The sequence below is a fragment of the Hipposideros armiger genome, unplaced genomic scaffold (genome assembly GCF_001890085.2).
Source record: "Hipposideros armiger isolate ML-2016 unplaced genomic scaffold, ASM189008v1 scaffold_377, whole genome shotgun sequence".
NCBI lineage: Eukaryota > Metazoa > Chordata > Mammalia > Chiroptera > Hipposideridae > Hipposideros > Hipposideros armiger.
This window is the reverse complement of record NW_017731727.1, coordinates 829,050-848,814: the sequence shown is the minus strand read 5'-3', so window position 1 is coordinate 848,814 and position 19,765 is coordinate 829,050. Positions and strand designations below refer to the sequence as shown.

The window sequence follows — 19,765 nt, the reverse complement described above, 5'->3', positions numbered from 1 at the left end:
GCTGAGAATAGCCACATTTAAACAGGTAAGAAGAGCAATTTAACTTAACTCACATCAGCCCTCCTCCAAGCTGGTACAGCTCAGTGCCGGAAGAGAACACCCCAGATCACAACTTCAAGGGAAAAGTGAAGAGTGGAGCATGCGTCCAACATTCTGGCTTTTCAGAGGGCTGTCCAAGTGAGTGTTATCTGTCTCACCTGAATTGGAACACTGACAGGGACCTGGCATACATGGGATGCCCAGTGGTCACTGAGAACAAAAGACAGTAGGGTGGCTTTCTGCTGTAGAGCCAGAGAACATGAATTCACACAGATACCAGTGGGAGCAAGAGATTACAAGCTCCTGAAAGAGAAACTGACAAGCTTTTCTAATTGAGAAATTGCACACATAGGCCCAGAAAACTTGTATTCCACCCACAAGGTTTCAGAAACCCCAGATTCTCTGCTCACAGTGATTGATGAAGGACTTTCATTGTATCAAACCAGTTCATAAAGACCGGGAGAAGGGGCTGTTTTCTCAAATACATGAATCCCAATAAAAAGTTATATGACATGAAAAGAAACCAGGAGATATGGCCCCCAAAAACAACAATACATTTCCAGAAACTGATCCTAAAGAAATGGAGGTATATGAATTACCTGACAAAGGATTCAAAATAACCACTGTGAAGATGATGAGCTCAATAAAATGATTAACAAAATGAGAATATCAACAAATAGAAAATATTTTTAGAAGCAAAAACCAGAATATTTGGAAATGAAGAATACAATAACTTAACTTAAACAAAAAAAAACTCACTAGAGGGGTTCAACAGAAGACTTGAATAAGCAGAAGAAAGAACCAGGGAACTCAAAGACAGTTCATTTGAAATGATGTACTCAAAGGAACAAAATGAAAAAAGAGTAAAGAAAGTCTAAGAGACTTATGGGATACAATCAAGTGGACCAATAAATGCATTTAAGGAGTCCCAGAAGGAGAAGAGAGAGAGACAGAGAAAGGACAGAAATTTTATTTAAAGAAATAATAGCTGAAGATACCCCAAATCTGGGGAAGAAAACAGATATGCAGATTCAGAAGCCCAATGCACTCCAACAAGTATGAATCTAAAAAAACCAACACTAAAACACATCATAATCAAATTGCCAAAAGTAAAAGACAAAGAGAGAATTTTGAAAGCAGCAAGAGAAAAACAACTTGTTATGACAAGAAAATCCCTGTAAGTCTAATAAGCAGATTTCTCAGCAGAAACCTTGCAGGCTAGAAGGAAGTGGAATGACACATTCAAAGAACTGAAAACAACAACAACAACAACAACAAAACCCTGCCAACCATGAATACCATATCCAGCAAAATTATGCTTCGAAAATTAAAGAGAAATAGACTTTCCAAGGTAAACAGAAGCTGTGGCAGTTTGTTGCCACTAGATCCATCCTACAAGAAATGCTAAAGAGAGTCCTTCAAGTTGAAATGGACATTAAACCAAAACACAAAAGCATATGAAGGTATAATGCTCAATGGTAAAGGTAAATATAGAGACAAATGCAGAACACTGAATCCTGTAACAATTGGTGTGTAAATCATTTTAATTCTGGTATCAAGTTAAAAGACAAAAGTATAAAAATGACTGTAACTATAAAAATATGTCAATGGATGCACAATATAAAAAGATGTAATATGTGACATCAATAACACAAGTTGTTTTGGGGGTAAAAGTAAAAGTATAGAGTATTTGTATGTAATTGAAATTAAGTTATCAGTTTAAATACATGATTATGAGTATAACATGTTTGATATAAGCCCCATGGTAATCACAAGAAAATACCTATTGAAGATACGCAGAAGAAAATGAGACAGGAATCAAAACATATCACACAAAAAAATCCAGTGGAAAAAAGAAGGCAGCCAAGAAGGAAAAGAGGGACAAAAAAAAAAAAAAAAGGAAGAAGACGGAAAATAATTAACAAAATGGCAACAGTAAGTGCTTCCCTATCAATAATTACTTTATTGGTTTTTTAAAATATTTTTTAAACTTTTATTGGGGAACAGTGTATTTTTCCAGGACCCATCAGCTCCAAGTCAAGTAGCATTTTCAATCTAATTGTGGAGGGCACAGCTCATTGGCCCATGCAGGGATCAAACTGGCGACCTTGGTGTTAAGAGCACTGAGGTCTTACCATCTGAGCTACTCTGATGCCCCTCAATAATTACTTTAAATGAAAATGGATTAAATTCCCCAATCAAAAGACATAGAGTGGCTGATGAATAAAAACACGTCCCCCAACTATAATATATGCTATCTACAGGAGATTCTCTTTAGATTTAAAGAGAAACATAAGCTGAATGTGAAAGGATGAAAAAAGATATTCCATGCAAAATGTAACCAAAAGAGAGTAGGGTTATCTATAATTAATCAGACAAAATAGACTTTAAGTCAGCTTCTCCTGTGGGAACCACCAGGTTGAGAGGAGTGTGGCCATCTCCTCTCCCTGTCATGGCTTGTGCTCGTCCATTGATGTCGGTGTACTTTGAAAAGAGGGAATCATTTGGCAAAAATGTCACTTTGCCTGCTGTGTTCCAGACTCCCATTCAACCAGATATTGTGAACTCTGTTGACACCAAGTTGTGTAAAAACTATGCTGTCAGTGAATTAGCAGATCATCAAACCAGTGCTGAGTCGTGGGTCCTGGCAGAGCTGTGGCTCGAATTCCCAGAGTTCAGGCCATGGGACTCATCATTCTGGCCAGGGTGCTTTTGGCAATGTGTGTGGTGGGGGCCACATGTGTACACCAACCAAAACCTGGTGCGGTTGGCACCGCAGAGAGAACACAACACAGAAGCAATACGCCATCTGCTCTGCCCTAGCTGCCTCGGCCTTCCCAGCACTAGTCATGTCTAAAGGTCATCGTAATGAGGAAGTTCCTGCACTTCCTTTGGTGGTTGAAGATAAAGGCAAAGGCTACAAAAAGACCAAGGAGGCTGTTTTGCTTCTTAAGAAGCTTAAGGCCTGGAATGATATATATTAAAAGGTCTATGGCTCTCACCAAATGAGAGCTGGCAAGGGCAAACAAAAAGAAACCATTGTCATATCCAGCACAGGGGACCTTGCATCATCTATAATGAGGACAACGGCATCATCAAAGCCTTCAGAAACATCCCTGGAATGAATTTGCTTAACGGAAGCAAACTGAACATTTTGAAACTTGCTCCTGGTGGGCATGTGGGCTGTTTCTGCATTTGGACTGAAAGCGCTTTCCACAAGTTAGATGATCTGTATGGCACTTGGTGTACAGATGCCTCCCTCAAGAGTAACTACAACCTTCCCACACACAAGATGCTCAATATAGACCTTAGCAGAATCCTGAAAAGCCCAGAGATCCAAAGAGCCCTCCAAGCATCACACAAGAAGATTCATCGCAGAGTCCTGAAGAAGAATCCACGGAAAAACCTGGGAATCATGTTGAAGCTAAACCCACATGCAAAGACCATGTGCTGGAACACCATTTTTTGCCAGGCCAAGAACCACCATCTCCGGGTGGATAAAGCAGCAGCAGCACTAGAAGCCAAATCAGATGAGAAGGGGGGTCCAGGCAAGAAGCCAGTGGTAGGGAAAAAAAAAAAGAAGGCTGCTGGCGCTACGAAGCAGAAGCCTTTGGGGGATATAAAGGCTGCAGCTACCAAGAAACCAGCAGCTGAGAAGCCTGCAGGAGAGAAACCCACTACAGAAGAAAAGAAGCCTGAAGAATAAACTTAAATTTGTTTATTCCATAAAGGTCAAATCATTTTGACAGCTAATTTTGAAGAAAAACCTGATCAAAGAGGCAAGTGAGAAGAGAAAAAAAAATGGGCTTTGGGCCGGCCGAGTGGCACGATGGTTAAGAACTGGCTTGGGATGCCAGAGGGCCCCGGTTCGGATCCCACATGTGAGGGCCAGTGACGCTGCCCTCCACAGCTAAGATGCTGAACAACAACTCAACCTGGAGCTGGGCTGCCGTGAGTCGCTGGCGACGGCGTAGGCTGCACTCCCTGTGGCAGTGGGTTGCCATGGGCTACCATGTGCAGCCAGCAGCCAGCGTGAGCGGCCAGCAGCCGCAGTGAGCGGCCGTCCAGAAGCCGGCGACTGAACTGCCTCGCCCGGGAAGAACGCAATGATGGTGCCAACTTGGGCCAGTGAAGCAACGTCCTCCACAACTAGACTGAAGAACAAAAGGACAGCAACTTGTCTGTTCCCCTTCCCCAATTCCCGAGTGCTGTTCCCATCCCCCAATTCCCCAATAAAAATCTTTTAAAAAATGAGCTTTAAGTCAAAAACTGTAAAAAAAAGACAAAGACATTATATGATGATAAAGGGTCAATTCACCAGGAGGCTATATCAATTATAAATATAAAACACTGAACATCAGAGGACTCAAATACATGAAGCAAACACTGACAAAACTGAAGGGAGATATAGTAATAGTAGATAGAGGGTTTCAACACCTCACTTTCAGGAGAGATAGAACATTCAGACAGAAGATCCATAAGGAAACAAGACTTGAACAACACTATAGACCAAATGAGCCTAACAGACATATAAAACATTCCACACAATAGCATCAGAATACACATTATTCTTAAGTGTACACAGAACATTCTCCAGGAGAGATCCCATGTTAAGTCACAGGACAATTCTTGACAAACTTTGCTTGAGATCATATATACTACATTTTCCAACCACAATGGAATGAAACTGGAAATTAATGGCAGAAGAAAAACTGGAAAATTCACAAATATGTGGAAATTAAAAAACACACTCTTGAACAACCAATTAGTCAAAGAAGAAATCAAAAGGGAAACTAGTAAATATCTTGAGACAAATGAAAATGAAAGCACAACATACAAAAACTTATGGAATGCAGCAATAACAGTACTAAGAGGGAAGTTTACAATAATAAATGCCTATATTAAAAAAGAAAGTTCTCAAATAAACAATCCAATATTACACCTCAAGGAACTATAAAAAGAACAAACTAAGTACAAAGCTAGCAGAAGGAAGGAAATAATTAGATTAGAGCAGAAATAAACAAAATAGAGAATAGAAAAGCAATAGAAAAAATAATACTAGCAGTTGTAATTTTTCTAAATCAACAAAATTGACAAAGCTTTAGCTACATTAGCTAAAAGAAGAGAATACTCCGATAAATAAAATCAGAAATGAAAGAGGAGTTATTATAACCCATGCCACAGAAATTAAAATAATTATAAAAGACTACCATGAAGAACCATACACCAAAAAGTTGCATACCTCCAAGTAATAGGTAAGTTCCTAGAAATACACAGTTTACCAAGACTGAATCACAGTTTACCAAGACTGAATCATGAAGGATCAGAAAATCTGTACAGAACTATAACTACTAAGGAAATTGAATCAGTAACCAAAAACCTCCCAACAAAGAAAAGCCGAGAACCAGATGGATTCATTGGTGAATTCTATCAAACATTTAAACAATTAACTTGAAATTTGTTTTTTAATTAACTCTTAAAGAATTAACTTTATTCTTTTTGAAAAAGTTTTGGAAGCCAATACTTCCTAAACTCTTCCAAAATACTGAAAAGTAGGGAACAATTCCAAACTCATTTTGTGAGGCCATCACTACCCTGATACCAAAGCCAGAAAAAGACACTATGAGAAAACTAAAGGCCAATATCCCTGATTAACACAGATGTAAAAATCTTCAACAAAATTCAAGCAAACCAAATCCAACAGCACATTAAAAGGATCATAAACCATGACCAAGTGTGATTTATCCCTGGGATGCAATGATGACTCAACATATGCAAATCAATCAATGTCATACACAACATTAATAAAATGAAGGGGGAAAACCACATGATTATCTCATAGATGAAGAAAAAGCATTTGACAAAGTTCAACATCTTTTCATGTTGAAAAGTTGATTATTCTAAGCTCAACAAACAAAGAATAAAAGTAAATTACCGCAACATAATAAAGGCCATATACAAAAAGTCCACAGATAACATCATACACAATGATGAAAAACTGAAAGATTTCCTTTAAGATCAGGAACAAAACAAGGATACCCACTCTTGCCACTTCAATTTCTTGTGAGTCTTTTATTATTCATAATAAAAACTTAAAATAGAAACCACTTATAAAGCAAATAGCTCTGAAACAAGAGCGTGGAAACTAAAACCCAGGGAGTAAGTAAATAAAGTGTTTTATTATAATAGCTTAAAACAATATGGCAGTTTTATGAAGGGATAGCCTTTGAATGGAGAAGGTTTGTATAGGCCAGTGATATGCAATGCCAAGGACATTTATCTGTAGGATCAAAACATTTACTTAAAAAAATATTAGAGCCACAGATTAAAGCATCTCATCTTAAACCAGGCAACTGGTAATTTTCAAGTGCTTGCAAAAAGTCACACAAAGAAATGACATCTACAAACAATAAAAAAATTGCAAAGGGTCTTGGGAAGAGTTCTTCAAATTTTGTCTAGTAATCGGTAGGAATGGAGAAGTTTCATTCTGGATAACCCAGAACCTATTCCTGTGACTGTCATACAGTTAACTGTCATACGGTTAACCATATAGTTAACTGACTTGCATATACCCTGTGTGGGGTGTCCTCAAGTTTGTTTCACCATAGGATATATTCATTTACAGTTGCACAATGGAAAGAATATTTGCATTGGGTAAAATAGTTAGTGATAATTAGAAAGGTGCAAATGGGGGGAAATTGCCTCTCTCTGCACTGTCCAGAATGATAACCACTAGCCACATGAAGCTATTTAAATGCAAAATAACTAAAATTAAATACAATTAAAACTTTAGTTCCTAGACACATTTCAAGTGCTCACTGGTGGTTAACACACTAGAATAGCATAGATATAGAACTTTTCCATCATCACCCAAAATTCTATTGGATAGTGTTGCTTCTAGAACATGAAAAACATATCATTTCCCCACAATCATAGGTAGGACTACAGCCCAAAGAACTCTGACAGGAATTAGTATGGCATTACCTGACCTTTGCATTTCCACACAATTTCTTCGGCAATATTGAGCAGTGTGCTGTAGTAGTTAAATGGGAGAGCTTTGCGGGAGAATAGTCCTGCATTTCCATTTTAGTTCCAACTATAACTACCTTGTGTGACCTTAGGCATGTTACTTCACTTCTCTGTACCCGTATTCTCATTTGTTAAATGGTGGGGACTGGGGAACAATAGTACCTACCTCATAGGGTTATTGTGAAAGATTAAATGAGATAAGTCCAATATCTGACACATGTGATCTATAAATGTTAGCCATTCTTAGATTTTTTTCTTTAAGTCTAGAAGATGAACTCAGCTAGTTCTATGACCTAGAGCCTACATGACCAGCAGAAAAGGCAAGAGAGAACATTCAGTCTTATGAGCAGCAAAGGAGTCAGTCTCTAACACGGCCCCCCTTTGGCTCTGGCCAGATAAACAGCAACCATACTGTTCCTCCATACCATGGGCCAGAGACAAAAGAGAAGTGGCTTCTCCCTTAGAGATCTATTGGTCTTGCAGCTTTCAAAATGTCCAGGGGTACCTCACCCTTGGCCTTAAGGGGCTCAGAATTGAAAGTTAACTGACACATCAAATCAAATAAAATAAAGGTACAATACACTGTCTATAAGATTACCCAAACAAGTCACTCAGTAGGAGGCACTTGGAGTTGTTTTTCCAGCTCTTTCTAGCATCAAGTGTAATTCCTTGATATAATATTATGGTGAAACGTTACTCTACCCAATTCTTCGTGAATGCCACACAACAAGCATGCTGTACCTCTGCAATCACCTGGATAAATATTTATTGAACACCTATTACCTACAGGACACTTTTGTTCTACACTAATCATGAGCAAACTACATGTTTGGTGGGCTAAATTAACTCTACTTTATGTTTTTTTATGGTAAACAGTTTACATTTTTAAACTGTTGGAAGAATTGCCCTCAACTATTATTATCAAACACTGAGTGGCTCTGGAAGTTACCTTTTGCTGCAGACTTGATGTTTCTTAATTAATTCAACCTAAAATTACAAGGCAAAACAGCACTTATATGTGAATCTAATACTATAGGAAAGTCATTTCAACAACTAACATTGTTTGAATCACAAGTGGTAAGAAGATGCTTTATACACTTCCCATGTTGTCACAAGTCAACACAACAAAATCAGAATGAGATATCACTTCACATCCACTAGCATAGCTATAATAAAAAAGATAACCATTAGCAAGTGTTGGTAGAGATGTGGAGAAATTCCAACTCTCATACATTGCAGCTGTAAGGGGAACATGGTACAATCATTTTGGTAGGAAATCTGGCCGTTCCTCACAAAGTTAAACACAGTTACAATATGGCCCAGCAATTCCACTCCTACATACGTACCAAGAGAAATGAAAACATATGTCTGCACAGAAACTTGTACATGAATGCTTACAGCAGCATTATACATAATAAATAAAAGGTAGCAACTACCCAAATGCCCATCAAGTGATGAATGGATAAGTAAAATGTGACTTAGCCATACAATGGAATAGTATTCAGCCATAAAACGGAATGAAGTACTGATACATACTAAAATTTGGATAAACTTCAAAAATAATACGTTAAGTGAAAGAAGCCAGATACAAAAGACCATAAGTCGTATCATTCTATTTATATGAAAGTGCAGAAAATGAAAATCCACAGAGATAGAAAATAGATTAGTGGTTGCTTAAGGCTGGGAGTAGAAATAGGGAGTGACTGAAAATGGGCATGAGATTTCCTTCTGGGGTGATGGAAATATTTTAAATAAGATTGTGGTGACGGTAACACAATTCCAAAATATACTAGTAATCATTAAATTAGACACTTGTAAAAAGTGTATAACACCAAAAAAAGCATGGTCCATAAAAGAAAAAGTGATAAACTGGACCCCATCAAAATTTAAAACTTTTGCATTTCAAAAGACACCAGTAAGAAAATTAAAAGACAAGCAACAGACTGGGAGAAAACATCCCCATATCATATATCTCACAGGGACTTGTATCCAGAATACATAAATAAGTCTTACAACTCAATAAAAAGACAATAAAAACAGTAACTCAATTTAGAAATTGAAAACATATTTGAATAGACACTGCACGGAAGAAGATGCAGGAACAGCTAATAAGCACACAAAAAGATACTCATCATCATTAGTCATTAAGGAAATACAAATGATCACCACAGTGAGATATCATTTCACACACATTTAGAATTGCTATAATAAAAAGATAGATGATAAAAAATGTTGGTGAGGATGTGGAGAAAGAGACAGCCTCATACATTGCTGTTGAAAATGCAAAATAGTGCTGCTGCTTTGGAAAACAGTTTTGCAGTTTAAAAAGTTAAACATAAACTTGCCATATGATCCAGTAATCCCAGCCTTAGGTATAAATCAAAGAGAAATGAAAAATTCCACACGAAGATTTGCACACAAATGTTCTTAGCAACATTATTCACAATAGCCAAAAATTGGAAACAACCTACATGTCTATCAACTAGTGAGCTGACAGACAAAATGTGTTTTACCCATAAAATGGAATACTATTTGGCAATAAAAAGTAATGAAGTACTGATACATGCCACAGTATGGATGAAACTCAAAAATATTATACCAAGTGAAAGAAGCCAGGCACAAAAGACCACATACTGTATAATTTCATTTAGATAAAATGTCTAGAATGGGCAAATTTATACAGACATAAAGTAGAGTAGTGGCCACCTGGGGCTGGGCATAGCATGAGAGATCATATCAGGGGATTGGAAACCTTCTAAAACTGATTATGGTGATGGCTGAACCACTCGGTAAAGTTACTAAAAGTCATTTAATTATACCCTTAAATGGGTGAATTTTATATGTAAAATATATCTCAATAAAGGTGTTAAAATAGAAAAAGAACAGTACGGGAAACCGGGTTAGGGGTACACAAGAACTCTGCACTATCTTTGTAACTTTTCTACATATCTAAAACTATCCTGAAATAAAAAATGTATTTAGATAAAAATTGACAAGAAAATGTTTGTGGATTGATATCAGTATTTGGCAGTCCCAATATATGTGAAAAGACATTTACAAAGATTAAATAGGTAAAATATCACTACAGATCAGCATTAACAGATGAATATTTGGAACAATTTTGATGAGAGGGAACACTGACTGTGAGCCTCGATTAACTAAAATGTTAGCCCCCAAAAAAGAATTCCATTATTCGCATTAGTAGTCCTATTAGAAAAAAATTATCTATTGTTATTATATTTTGCATTTCATCAATAAACATTTGTTGACATTATTTCTCTCTTGTCATATAAAAAGCTACAAATCATCCTGGATTTTGCCTTTTGGCCCACAAAGCCTATAATATTTACTATCTGGCTGTTTACAGTAAGTGTGCTAAGCCCTGTTCTACACCATAACAAAATAAATATAATCGGTCTCTTTCTTGAGTGTATTCTTATCATTAGCTAGTTTTGGCATACTGCCCTTATGGATATGCCCTATAAAGAATAAGCCAGCCTTGCATCTCTTCTGCTATGGCACTATTTGGGATTTCCATAAATACAAATACTATTAGCTTAATAGTTCTAGCAAAGCCTGATGTCATCGTTATTACCGAGATATTAAAGGGCCAACACCATACATACCACAGTATCAAGATTACCCTCATCAAGTTGTGATGCCACCAGGCCATGGCCTCACCGAGGTCTCTTAGATATCGAGTGGCTTCCATGGCATCACACCCTGCCTTTGGCATCACCCTGGCACATCACCTTACTATGGTGTCATATGCTGTCACTGCTGTGACAGAATTCTGCCCCGATGCCTCTCCGCCGAGATGTCAGAATAATTAACCCCTACTTCTTTCCACTCCTGTGGCGGCGGCAGGGAAGGGGGAGGGTAGCCACAGCCACCACCAGTACGGACACAGGAGGTAATACTCAGCTCCTACTGTTGTCCCTTCCGCCTCCCACTGCAGGTCAGGGCCCCTGCGGGACAGGACCTTTAGGGTCCCATAACTCTCCTGCCATTACTCCCCGCCTGTTTCGCGTGGCCGACTCAATGCCCCACAACGACCACCCACCCCGGTTCCACACGAAGCCGCTCCCAGTACCTGACTCCATTCTCCAGCTGTCATCCTGGGCCAATTCCACCGGCCACTTGACTACGGTGGCCGCGAGAGACCCTGGAACTTGTAGTTCCGCGCTGCTAGGGGCCGAGCGGATGAGAGCGGCAAAGGCACGGCCCGGCCCGGAACTGAGCTCAAACTGCAACTCCCAGAGGCGCCCTGCAAAGGAACGAGGAAAATCGGTGATTGGTGGAGCTCTAGCGGCACTTTTGATTGGCAGTCGGAGCCGGCGACGTGAGGCGGTCCACGGTCTTGCTGCACGGAGAGCCTGGGAAAGCGAAATGGAGGGTTGTGTGTCTAACCTAATGGTCTGCAATCTGGCCTACAGCGGGAACCTGGAGGAGTTGAAGGAAAGGATCCTGGCGGATAAATCCCTGGCTACTAGAACTGACCAGGTAAAGCAGCGCTGGAGCTTCTCCGCAGGCGGCGGCGGCTACGTAGCCCAACGTGGCTGCCTAGCGCGGCCCAAGCGGAGGCCGTTTCCCTGAGGGCCAGGTCCCCGCCCCCGCCGCCCCCGGGATCGCGTCGGGACTGGGAAATGGGCGGCAGGAGGTAGCCCCGCAAACCTCAAAAAAAGTTTCTTTGGCCCAGTACTTAGCTTACTGAATTTTGGCCTTTTGTAGAATGTGTACTGCGTTTCTCAGAAATGCCTAATCTTTGAGCTATCCCTGAGGAGAGTTTTTGTTTTGTTTGTTGAATGGGTGTCTTTACTTTTACAAGTGAGTTTATTCAGTGAAACACGTGTAACAGCGCCCCTCCTGTGCCAGGCAGTTTGCTAGGAGTTGGGGAGACAGCCGAGTGGAAGAAGCAGACAATAAAGTCACGCCGAGTTTTATGTCCGATTACAAATTGTGATTAAAAAAAAACTCGGGAGATAAATTTAAGTGGGGCTTTCAGAACGAGGACCTGCTTTAATCTCCCTTAGAAAAGCCAAATGTTGCCATTGAAAAGGCTTTGCAAAGGAGCTTAGACCTTGCAGGATGAGCGGGACTTCCTTGGAGGATGACATTTTAGGCAGAGCTGGAACAAAAGCGAATGGACTGTGGGAAGTGTTTCTTCCTGCCCTCCTGCTCAAAGGACCCTCGTGGCTTTCATCCTGAGTTTCTAGAAAGATTCACGATGCCCTTCCTAAGCCAACAAATATTTATAGATCACCTCCTGTTTGACAGGCACCGTGCTAAGCACTGGTGAGATGGTGTCACATACTTAGAAATCTCCGTTTTGTGCCTTTGGGAAGATAATTAGAAGTTAGGAGACTTTTTTCTGGAACTTTCCTTTATTGCTCAACCTGAAAATGGCGTTACATTTGCCTAGTGTTTCTTCATTATGATCTGGCAATATTTAACACTTTAACTTAATGATATTAAAGTAAGATTAAATAATTAATCATTCTTCATTAAGTCAATGGCATAAAAAGGGGGAGCTATTCAAGTTCAAAAGACTTAAAAACCATAACCAAATGCAACTTATGGACCTTATATAGATCCTAATTGAAACAAGCCAACTGCAAAAAGACATTTGGGGGACAGTTGGCAAAATCTGAATACAGACTGGGTATTAGATGTTATAAAGGAGTTAGTGTTTATTATTTTTTTAGAGTTAGTGTTAATTTTAGTAGTTGTAATAACAGTCCCATAGCTATGTGGAAAAGTATCATATTTTAGATACTGAAATATTTAGATGAAAAGTCATGATATTTAGGATTTGTTTTAAAAAATCCTCAGCAAGAAAAAAAATTCGTTGAAGCAAATAACGGCAAACTATTTATTGAATCTAGGTGATAGGCTTATGGATTTCTGTTATATTCCCTCTATTTTTATGTGTTTGAATTTTTTTTTTGTAATAAAGTTTAAAATACCATTTTCTTTTACACAGGGCTAAGAAATATAGCAGTCACTGCAAAAATCGGTCCCCTTGGAGAAATACGACTAATTCCTAGCTTACTTTTTAAAAAAGTAATGTCACTCTCTCATTCTGCATGTGGTGTGTTTTATAAAGGGATATATAGATGATGTCAACTAGTTTTATTAATATTTCTTCCTCATAAGATGTATATGTTCTTTCTCGAGCATCTAGAAATTTCAGAATCAGACAGGGTTTGTGTCCCAGCTTCACCATTTACTAGCTGTGTGACCTTGGACAAGTTGCTTACCCTGAGGAGTCTTAGTTTCCTCCTCTCTAAAATGAGAACAATATCCACTGTACAAGATTGTGGGGATTAAATGAGTTGCATGTAAAACTAGCACAGTGCCTGACATAAAAGCATATGTTAATGCAATGGTAAGCAGCCGAAGCTCTCTTTCTGCCAAAGCATTGAAATCAGTTTCTTACTCTGCTGCTTTCATGGCTGTATTCTGCCCAGAATTATCACATTCATCCATATATTTTCCCCATGTTACTAAAACCTTGGTCTCTCTTGTACTAGTAATAATATGGTTTAAGGTTACCTACCTGAGGATCCAGTGCTTTCCATTTCTTGTTTCCAAATTGCAGGTTTGCTGGCCCTAATATTATTTTGTTCTGCTTTCTTGCCTTAGTTCTTCTATTTCTCTTCAAAAATGTTGATCTTATTGCCTCTCTCTTTCCCGTGTAGGACAGCAGAACTGCATTGCATTGGGCGTGCTCAGCAGGACATACAGAAATTGTTGAATTCTTGCTGCAGCTTGGAGTGCCAGTGAATGATAAAGATGATGTGAGTACTAGGCAGAGTTCATTAATTTCCAGTTATCTTTAGACTCCAGACTGGTGTTTACTGACGCCTGAGTATTAAGCTCACAAACAAAATTGTGACCTTTATGTCCAGGAAGTTACAGTATGGCCCTGGTGACCAAGCATAGGACTAGTGGTTGCATGATTTTAAAGTACTAGTTTTGCCACTCATACCCTGTAATTTAAGGTAAAAATGCAGATCAAGGCTTATTACAGTGACCTCTAAGAGACTACAGACCCTTTTTACTATGTTGGAATTTTTTGGTGAATATTGCCTGAATAATGAAGGTCTAGATATCTTTTTGGTTATATAGAGATTTATTATAATAGTATTTGTTATATTAGGATAAGACTTGTGGAGAATAAGGAAGAAAACTTTTTGTTAGGCAAAGATTCCTTTTCAAGAAAGCTCACTTCAGTAATACTTATAATAGCAAAGAAATAAAAACAATTTAACGTAGAAACAGTTGGACACAGCAGGTATATCCATATGATAAAATAATATGCAACCAGTAAAGTTAAGATTCCAAAGAATGACAGAAAAATCGACCATAAAATGGTAAGCAGAAATTGTAGAAAATGCAACTCAGAGAACTTTATATCCTACGATCCCAGTTTGAAAACACATTAGAATTAGACTTACGTATCATTGTCTCCGTGTTATGGGATTATGGGTGGTTTTTCTTTTCTCTTGTATACATCTGCTTTCCAGATTTTCTGCAGTGCTTAATGAGGGGGGAAAAAAGAATGTTATTTTTTTTAATCATTCACACACTGCTCTTTGTAAACCCTGCCTAAATGTTAGCATTAACCCCTGTGCCTTTTCCCCCTGTTTTTTTTTACCGCCCACCTCTTTTACAGGCAGGTTGGTCTCCTCTTCATATTGCTGCTTCTGCTGGCCGGGATGAGATTGTAAAAGCCCTTCTGGGAAGAGGTGCCCAAGTGAATGCTGTCAATCAAAATGGCTGTACTCCCCTACATTATGCAGCTTCCAGAAACAGGCACGAGGTAGGGTTTTATTCCTAGGAGACTTCTTTTAAGTTCTAAACCTGGACACAAACGCAAATAGATCTCTACATTGTTTGCTTCTCTGACTTTGCAGATCACTGTCATGTTACTGGAAGGCGGGGCTAATCCAGACTCTAAGGACCATTATGAGGCTACCGCAATGCACCGGGCAGCAGCCAAGGGTAACTTGAAGATGATTCATATCCTTCTGTACTACAAAGCATCCACAAACATCCAAGACACTGAGGGTAACACTCCTCTGTAAGTGACAAGTAGCAGTCATTTGTATTCTCCCTGACATTGGCCCTCTTGCACTGATTCTTACACACCGTTTCTTTTATTCTGTTTATAAATGTAATACAAGTTTGTGGCACACACATTTGGAAGTACACAAAAGTATAAAGATAAAAATTAGAAATACCTATCATCTTGCCACCCAGAAATAACCACTGACAACATTTTTATGTATTTCCTCCCAGTCTTTTGTATGCAACTGTGCATATTTTACATTTTTTTGGTAAAAATTGGATCCTACTGTGCATGTAGTTTTATATCTTGCTCTTTTCACTTCATAGCATATCATGAGCATTTCCAATGTTATTAAATATTTTTAAAACATTTTTGAATGGCTATGTACAATTCCATTTTATAGATGTTCCATAATTTAATCATTTCTGTATTACTATATTTTAAAAACACTATTATAAATAATGCTACACTGACCAACTTTGTACAAAAGTTTTTTCTCTATATTGCTGATTATTACCTTAGTTTAGCCTCCTAGAAATAGAATTGCTGGATCAACAAATACACACATTTTACGACTATTGCCATGTATTGCCAAATTGCTTCTGGAGGAGTTATATCATTGTCCCCTCCCAACAGCAGTTTGAGAATGCCTGTTACCTTCTCACCAATGCTGAAAATGTCCTTTTGTTGTATGACAAAATGATATTTCATAGTTTTAATTTACATTTTTTATTATCAGTGAAGTTAAACATCTTTTAATGCTTACAACTAATTACATTTCTTTTCTAAATTGTAGCTTTCTGTGTCCCTTTCTATTTCTTTTTGGGGAGTTAATTTATTTTTACTGATTTTTTTTTAAATAACAAGTTTTCAACTTTTGTGCAGTCAAACCTGTTAATCTTCCCTCATGACTAGAAAGTCTTTCCTCACCCTGATATTAGTGAAATATTCACCTCTATTGTAGTGTAGCATGGGTTTTAGTTGAGAATTATTGTTATTATTTTTCATTTAACTCAAATTCATTTAGAATTCTTTTATTTGTATGGCCTAAAGCCATCCTCTACCTTGATATTTTTTTCTGCAGTACTTGGCCATTTTTCTTCTTTATTGAATAGTGACTTTTTGGAGCCAGAAATTCTGAGTCTTCTTTTTAGTCCAAAGTGAGATCCAGCCTTTTCTAATTTGACTTTAAACCAACTTTTTGAAAACATTGTTTTCTTAACTCTTAGTTTTAAAAATATTTTCTGTAGTTCTGAATGACTCCGGTGAGAAACACTTGCATATTCTTGCTCTTGCCTCCATAGCAAAAAACTCAGGTGGCCTGGCGATATGTAAAAGGCAGTATAGGGCTCTGGGAAGCACCTAGGATTTACATACTCAGCCACTTACCAACTATATTAAATACTTATGTTAAGTAACTTAGAAAAATTACTTAACCTTCCTGAGTCTTCATTTCCTCATCTGTAATATAAGGATAATAATTCCTTCCTCAGTCGATGCTCGTGAGGTTGAAATAAAATAACGTGTAACATGTCTAATAGCCTGGCTGGCAAACTATAAGTGCCTAGCAAGGTTCCCTACCTCAGTTACTGCTCAGCCATATCATCATAGACAAGGGCTTTAACCTCTGTCACAAGTTCAACTGTAAAATGGTGATAATAATACCTTGCTAACTTATAAGGTGGATATAGGGATCAGATGAGTTAAACTCCTTTCCTTTTTTTTTTAAAGATTTTATTGGGGAAGGAGAACAGTGTTGAGGAATGGAGAAGGGAAACAGTCAAGTTGTCCTTTCGTCTTAGTTGTGGAGAGCGCAGCTAGCTCAGCTCCAAGTCCAGTCGCCATCTGGCCGCCCTTGGGCAGCTCGTGGCCGCTCAGCTCAAGGTGCCGAGTTCAGTCTTGGTTGCGAGTGGGCATAGCCCACCATCCCAGTTGAACCGGAAACCTTGTTGTTAGGAGCATGTGCTCTCACCAGCTGAGCCATCCTGCCACCTGTTGGCAGCTCAGGCGCAGCTCGCTGGCCCATGTGGGAATTGTACTGGTGACCCTGTTGCTCAGAGCTCGCACTCTTAACCAACTGAGCCACTCAGCCAGCCCTGAGTTAAACTGCTTTTCCAAAATATAAACCATACACATTCCTATTAGCAGATTATGAATTGGCTGATTTTTATTTTCTAAATTCTAACCCTGAATGATTCCATGTGTTTGGTGCAAATTACTTCTAATCTCAGTAAAATGAAGAACTTGTTTCTTGGGCAAGCATTTAGATCCTTCCTATTGCAGTAGGACCAGAATTACGATTTATGATCTGATATTATAAGGCTATTTCACTGAATTTTAACTTATAAACACACTCTTCCCCATGAAAATTGATTTTCCTTTCCTAATTTAATAACTTCCCAGTATTACACTACCTAATAATATGCACTTTAGAGTACCTATCAGAAAATCCTAGCCATTACAGAGAATTACTGATTGATCCGTCTTTGTGGTCCTCAATTGCAGACACTTAGCCTGTGACGAGGAGAGAGTGGAAGAAGCAAAACTGCTGGTATCACAAGGAGCAAGTATTTACATTGAGAATAAAGAAGAAAAGACACCCCTTCAAGTGGCCAAAGGTGGTCTGGGTTTAACACTCAAGAAAATGGTGGAAGGTTAAGCAGCTTGGCATTATTCTTTCTTTGTATGTTTTGTGGTTGTCCCCAGTGTCCTGGCAACTAATGTACTTGTGCACAAGACATCATCTATAAATGATGAAGTTTTTTTTCACGTTCTAAGTCTTTCACATGTTTTGAATATTGTTCCTGCTGAGATACTTGTTCTTAGCTTACAGGCACTGAATAACTGTTGATATTGTTCTACTATTGTATGTTATTCCCTATTGAATTTTGGTAAATTTTGAGTGTTTCTGTGGCTGTTGTGAGTCTGCAGTACTCTCCCAAGCAACCTCTGTCCACTCTGAAGCAGAATAACTCCAAAAGCATCAGGCCAGTTGTTCTGCCAAATGTTTTTAGGTAGATTCTAGAATGTTCCTTCTGTACAGTCGAAACACATTCTAACTTGTTTTTCAAGCTCACTCAGAGTCCTATACCAAATATTTCTGTTTTTGCAGTAGAACATTTAATTTATTTTTGTTACAGGAGGAATACTTATATATTTTAAAGGACCAAATTTTCAGTTGGAGGACTTGCTATCCAAGTTTGCCATTCATAAACACTAAAATAAAAAAAATGATAGCCCATGTACCCGTGTATCTTATTAATAAGCTATTTTTCTCCATAACGTGTTGTGTTTAAAAAGGAAGTTTTTAAGTACCTGTATTAAGTCATCCTGTTTTGAAAAGAATGTCAGGCTTGTTAACATGCTATGTAACAAAAATGTGTTTTGATTTGTATTTCAAAAACAAAAAATAAAATGTTGAGAGAATCTCCCAATTTTGTTTTTCAAATTGGTTAAAACACCCACTTAAGCCTAAAAGCCTCTTCCTTCATAAAGCCATTTCTCAGTTTTTGGTAGCTTCAGAGTCAATAAAATTAGTGAAGCTTGAACTGTAGCTAAAATCTTTAATAATGTAATCTTCTGAATTGCTAATTAAATGTGGAGCAAAAGGAAATTAATAAGTGTAAACTTGAACTCAATTTAGGGAGCTGTCTTAAATGATTACTAGTCATAAAATCTAACGACCTCCAAGTGACTCTTCACAATTTTTTAATTTGAATTTTGTGCTGCAAATATTGAAGTAAGTGAGCCCATTAACTTACATTAACTTGGGTCGGAGACTGACCAGTAGCTAAAATGAGTTTTGTAAACACGAACTGTGTTGTTATTGCAAACACATTTTACATAAATATTTTGAGTGCTGATCTTTACAAATATTAACCAGGGAAGCATCTTCTTAATGGAACTGAACTTGGTTTATTGAATACTAGGGATAGAATTGATGATAGGGGAAATAATATATTTCCACTATTTTTTAGTGTGATTTAAGTTGTATCCAATTGGGCCTGTTAGGACTGAAGGCATTTACTCTTCATAAATATTGAATTCATTGTCTGAAGTAATAAGCTTTGTGGTAGAAAAGAAAACATCCTAGTTCTTTAATAAGCAATACAGATGGAAGCAAGCCTCAGGTAATTGGTAGGCTCTTGGCATTTTAAATGAAGTGGCTTATTAACAATAAAGCACTGATTTGTATAAACTAAGGATATTAGCAGCCTCAGATATTGATCCAATTGTTACCTGTTCCCTAGAGGAAAGCTGACAGCTCAAGCTGATTCAAGGTCAGCAGCTTTTAAAGTTACTTCCAAAATGCACTTAAGAAAGATGACAATTTTAATTGTAAAGCTTAACTGAGAATATAAGATGGAAGAAATAGGTAAATAGGAAAAAAATTTACATTCTTAAGTATCAGACGGAATCCACAATTTCAGTGAGGTTCTATGAGATTCAAGGTTTTTTTTTTTTTACTTTTTACTTTATAAGCTTTGACAATTTAACTGTATGTCCCCAGTGCATTGATTTACTTATATATCAACTATGGTGAATTCATTACATGGCTGTGTCTGCTGCTTTCTTTTTCCATATCCTGTTACAATATCAACCCCGAAATCAGTCTGTCAGCAA

The 19,765-nt window shown here is 38.0% G+C and overlaps 2 protein-coding genes and 1 pseudogene across 5 annotated transcripts in view; 2 read left to right on the top strand and 1 right to left on the bottom strand.

Moving 5' to 3' along the window:
* Window positions 1–11,321, bottom strand: part of ATG4A (autophagy related 4A cysteine peptidase) — a 60,160-nt gene extending 48,839 nt beyond the window's left edge. For 2 of the 3 annotated variants that reach the window (XM_019662441.1, XM_019662443.1), the window contains exon 1: window positions 11,132–11,312. In XM_019662441.1, the coding sequence (XP_019517986.1) occupies window positions 11,132–11,171 (40 nt within the window). In that variant the 5' untranslated portion in view covers window positions 11,172–11,312. Of the gene's footprint in view, window positions 1–11,131 lie in introns of all 3 variants that reach the window. The other variant, XM_019662442.1, reaches the window with a different exon arrangement.
* LOC109393338 (60S ribosomal protein L4 pseudogene) lies at window positions 2,465–3,745 on the top strand (annotated as a pseudogene).
* Window positions 11,322–11,398: 77 nt separating the features above from the next.
* On the top strand, window positions 11,399–18,570 carry PSMD10 (proteasome 26S subunit, non-ATPase 10). 2 transcript variants are annotated; one of them, XM_019662446.1, is made up of 5 exons: window positions 11,399–11,571; window positions 13,770–13,868; window positions 14,747–14,893; window positions 14,988–15,154; window positions 17,648–18,570. In XM_019662446.1, exons 1-5 carry the CDS (start codon window positions 11,458–11,460, stop codon window positions 17,799–17,801), a joined length of 681 nt encoding a protein of 226 aa, XP_019517991.1. In that variant the 5' UTR covers window positions 11,399–11,457; the 3' UTR covers window positions 17,802–18,570. The 2 variants fall into 2 exon arrangements, with proteins under 2 accessions (XP_019517991.1, XP_019517990.1); XM_019662445.1 differs by having other exon boundaries at window positions 11,409–11,571; window positions 14,988–15,075; window positions 17,648–17,729.
* Window positions 18,571–19,765: the final 1,195 nt, after the last annotated feature.

Bases quoted from the DNA above. Each gene is read 5' to 3' on its own strand.
- PSMD10 (XM_019662446.1), top strand. From the start codon at position 11,458: ATGGAGGGTTGTGTGTCTAACCTAATGGTCTGCAATCTGGCCTACAGC. The intron at 11,572-13,769 runs GTAAAGCAGCGC...TTTCCCGTGTAG, and splicing joins TGGCTACTAGAACTGACCAG to GACAGCAGAACTGCATTGCA. The intron at 15,155-17,647 runs GTAAGTGACAAG...CCTCAATTGCAG, and splicing joins ACTGAGGGTAACACTCCTCT to ACACTTAGCCTGTGACGAGG.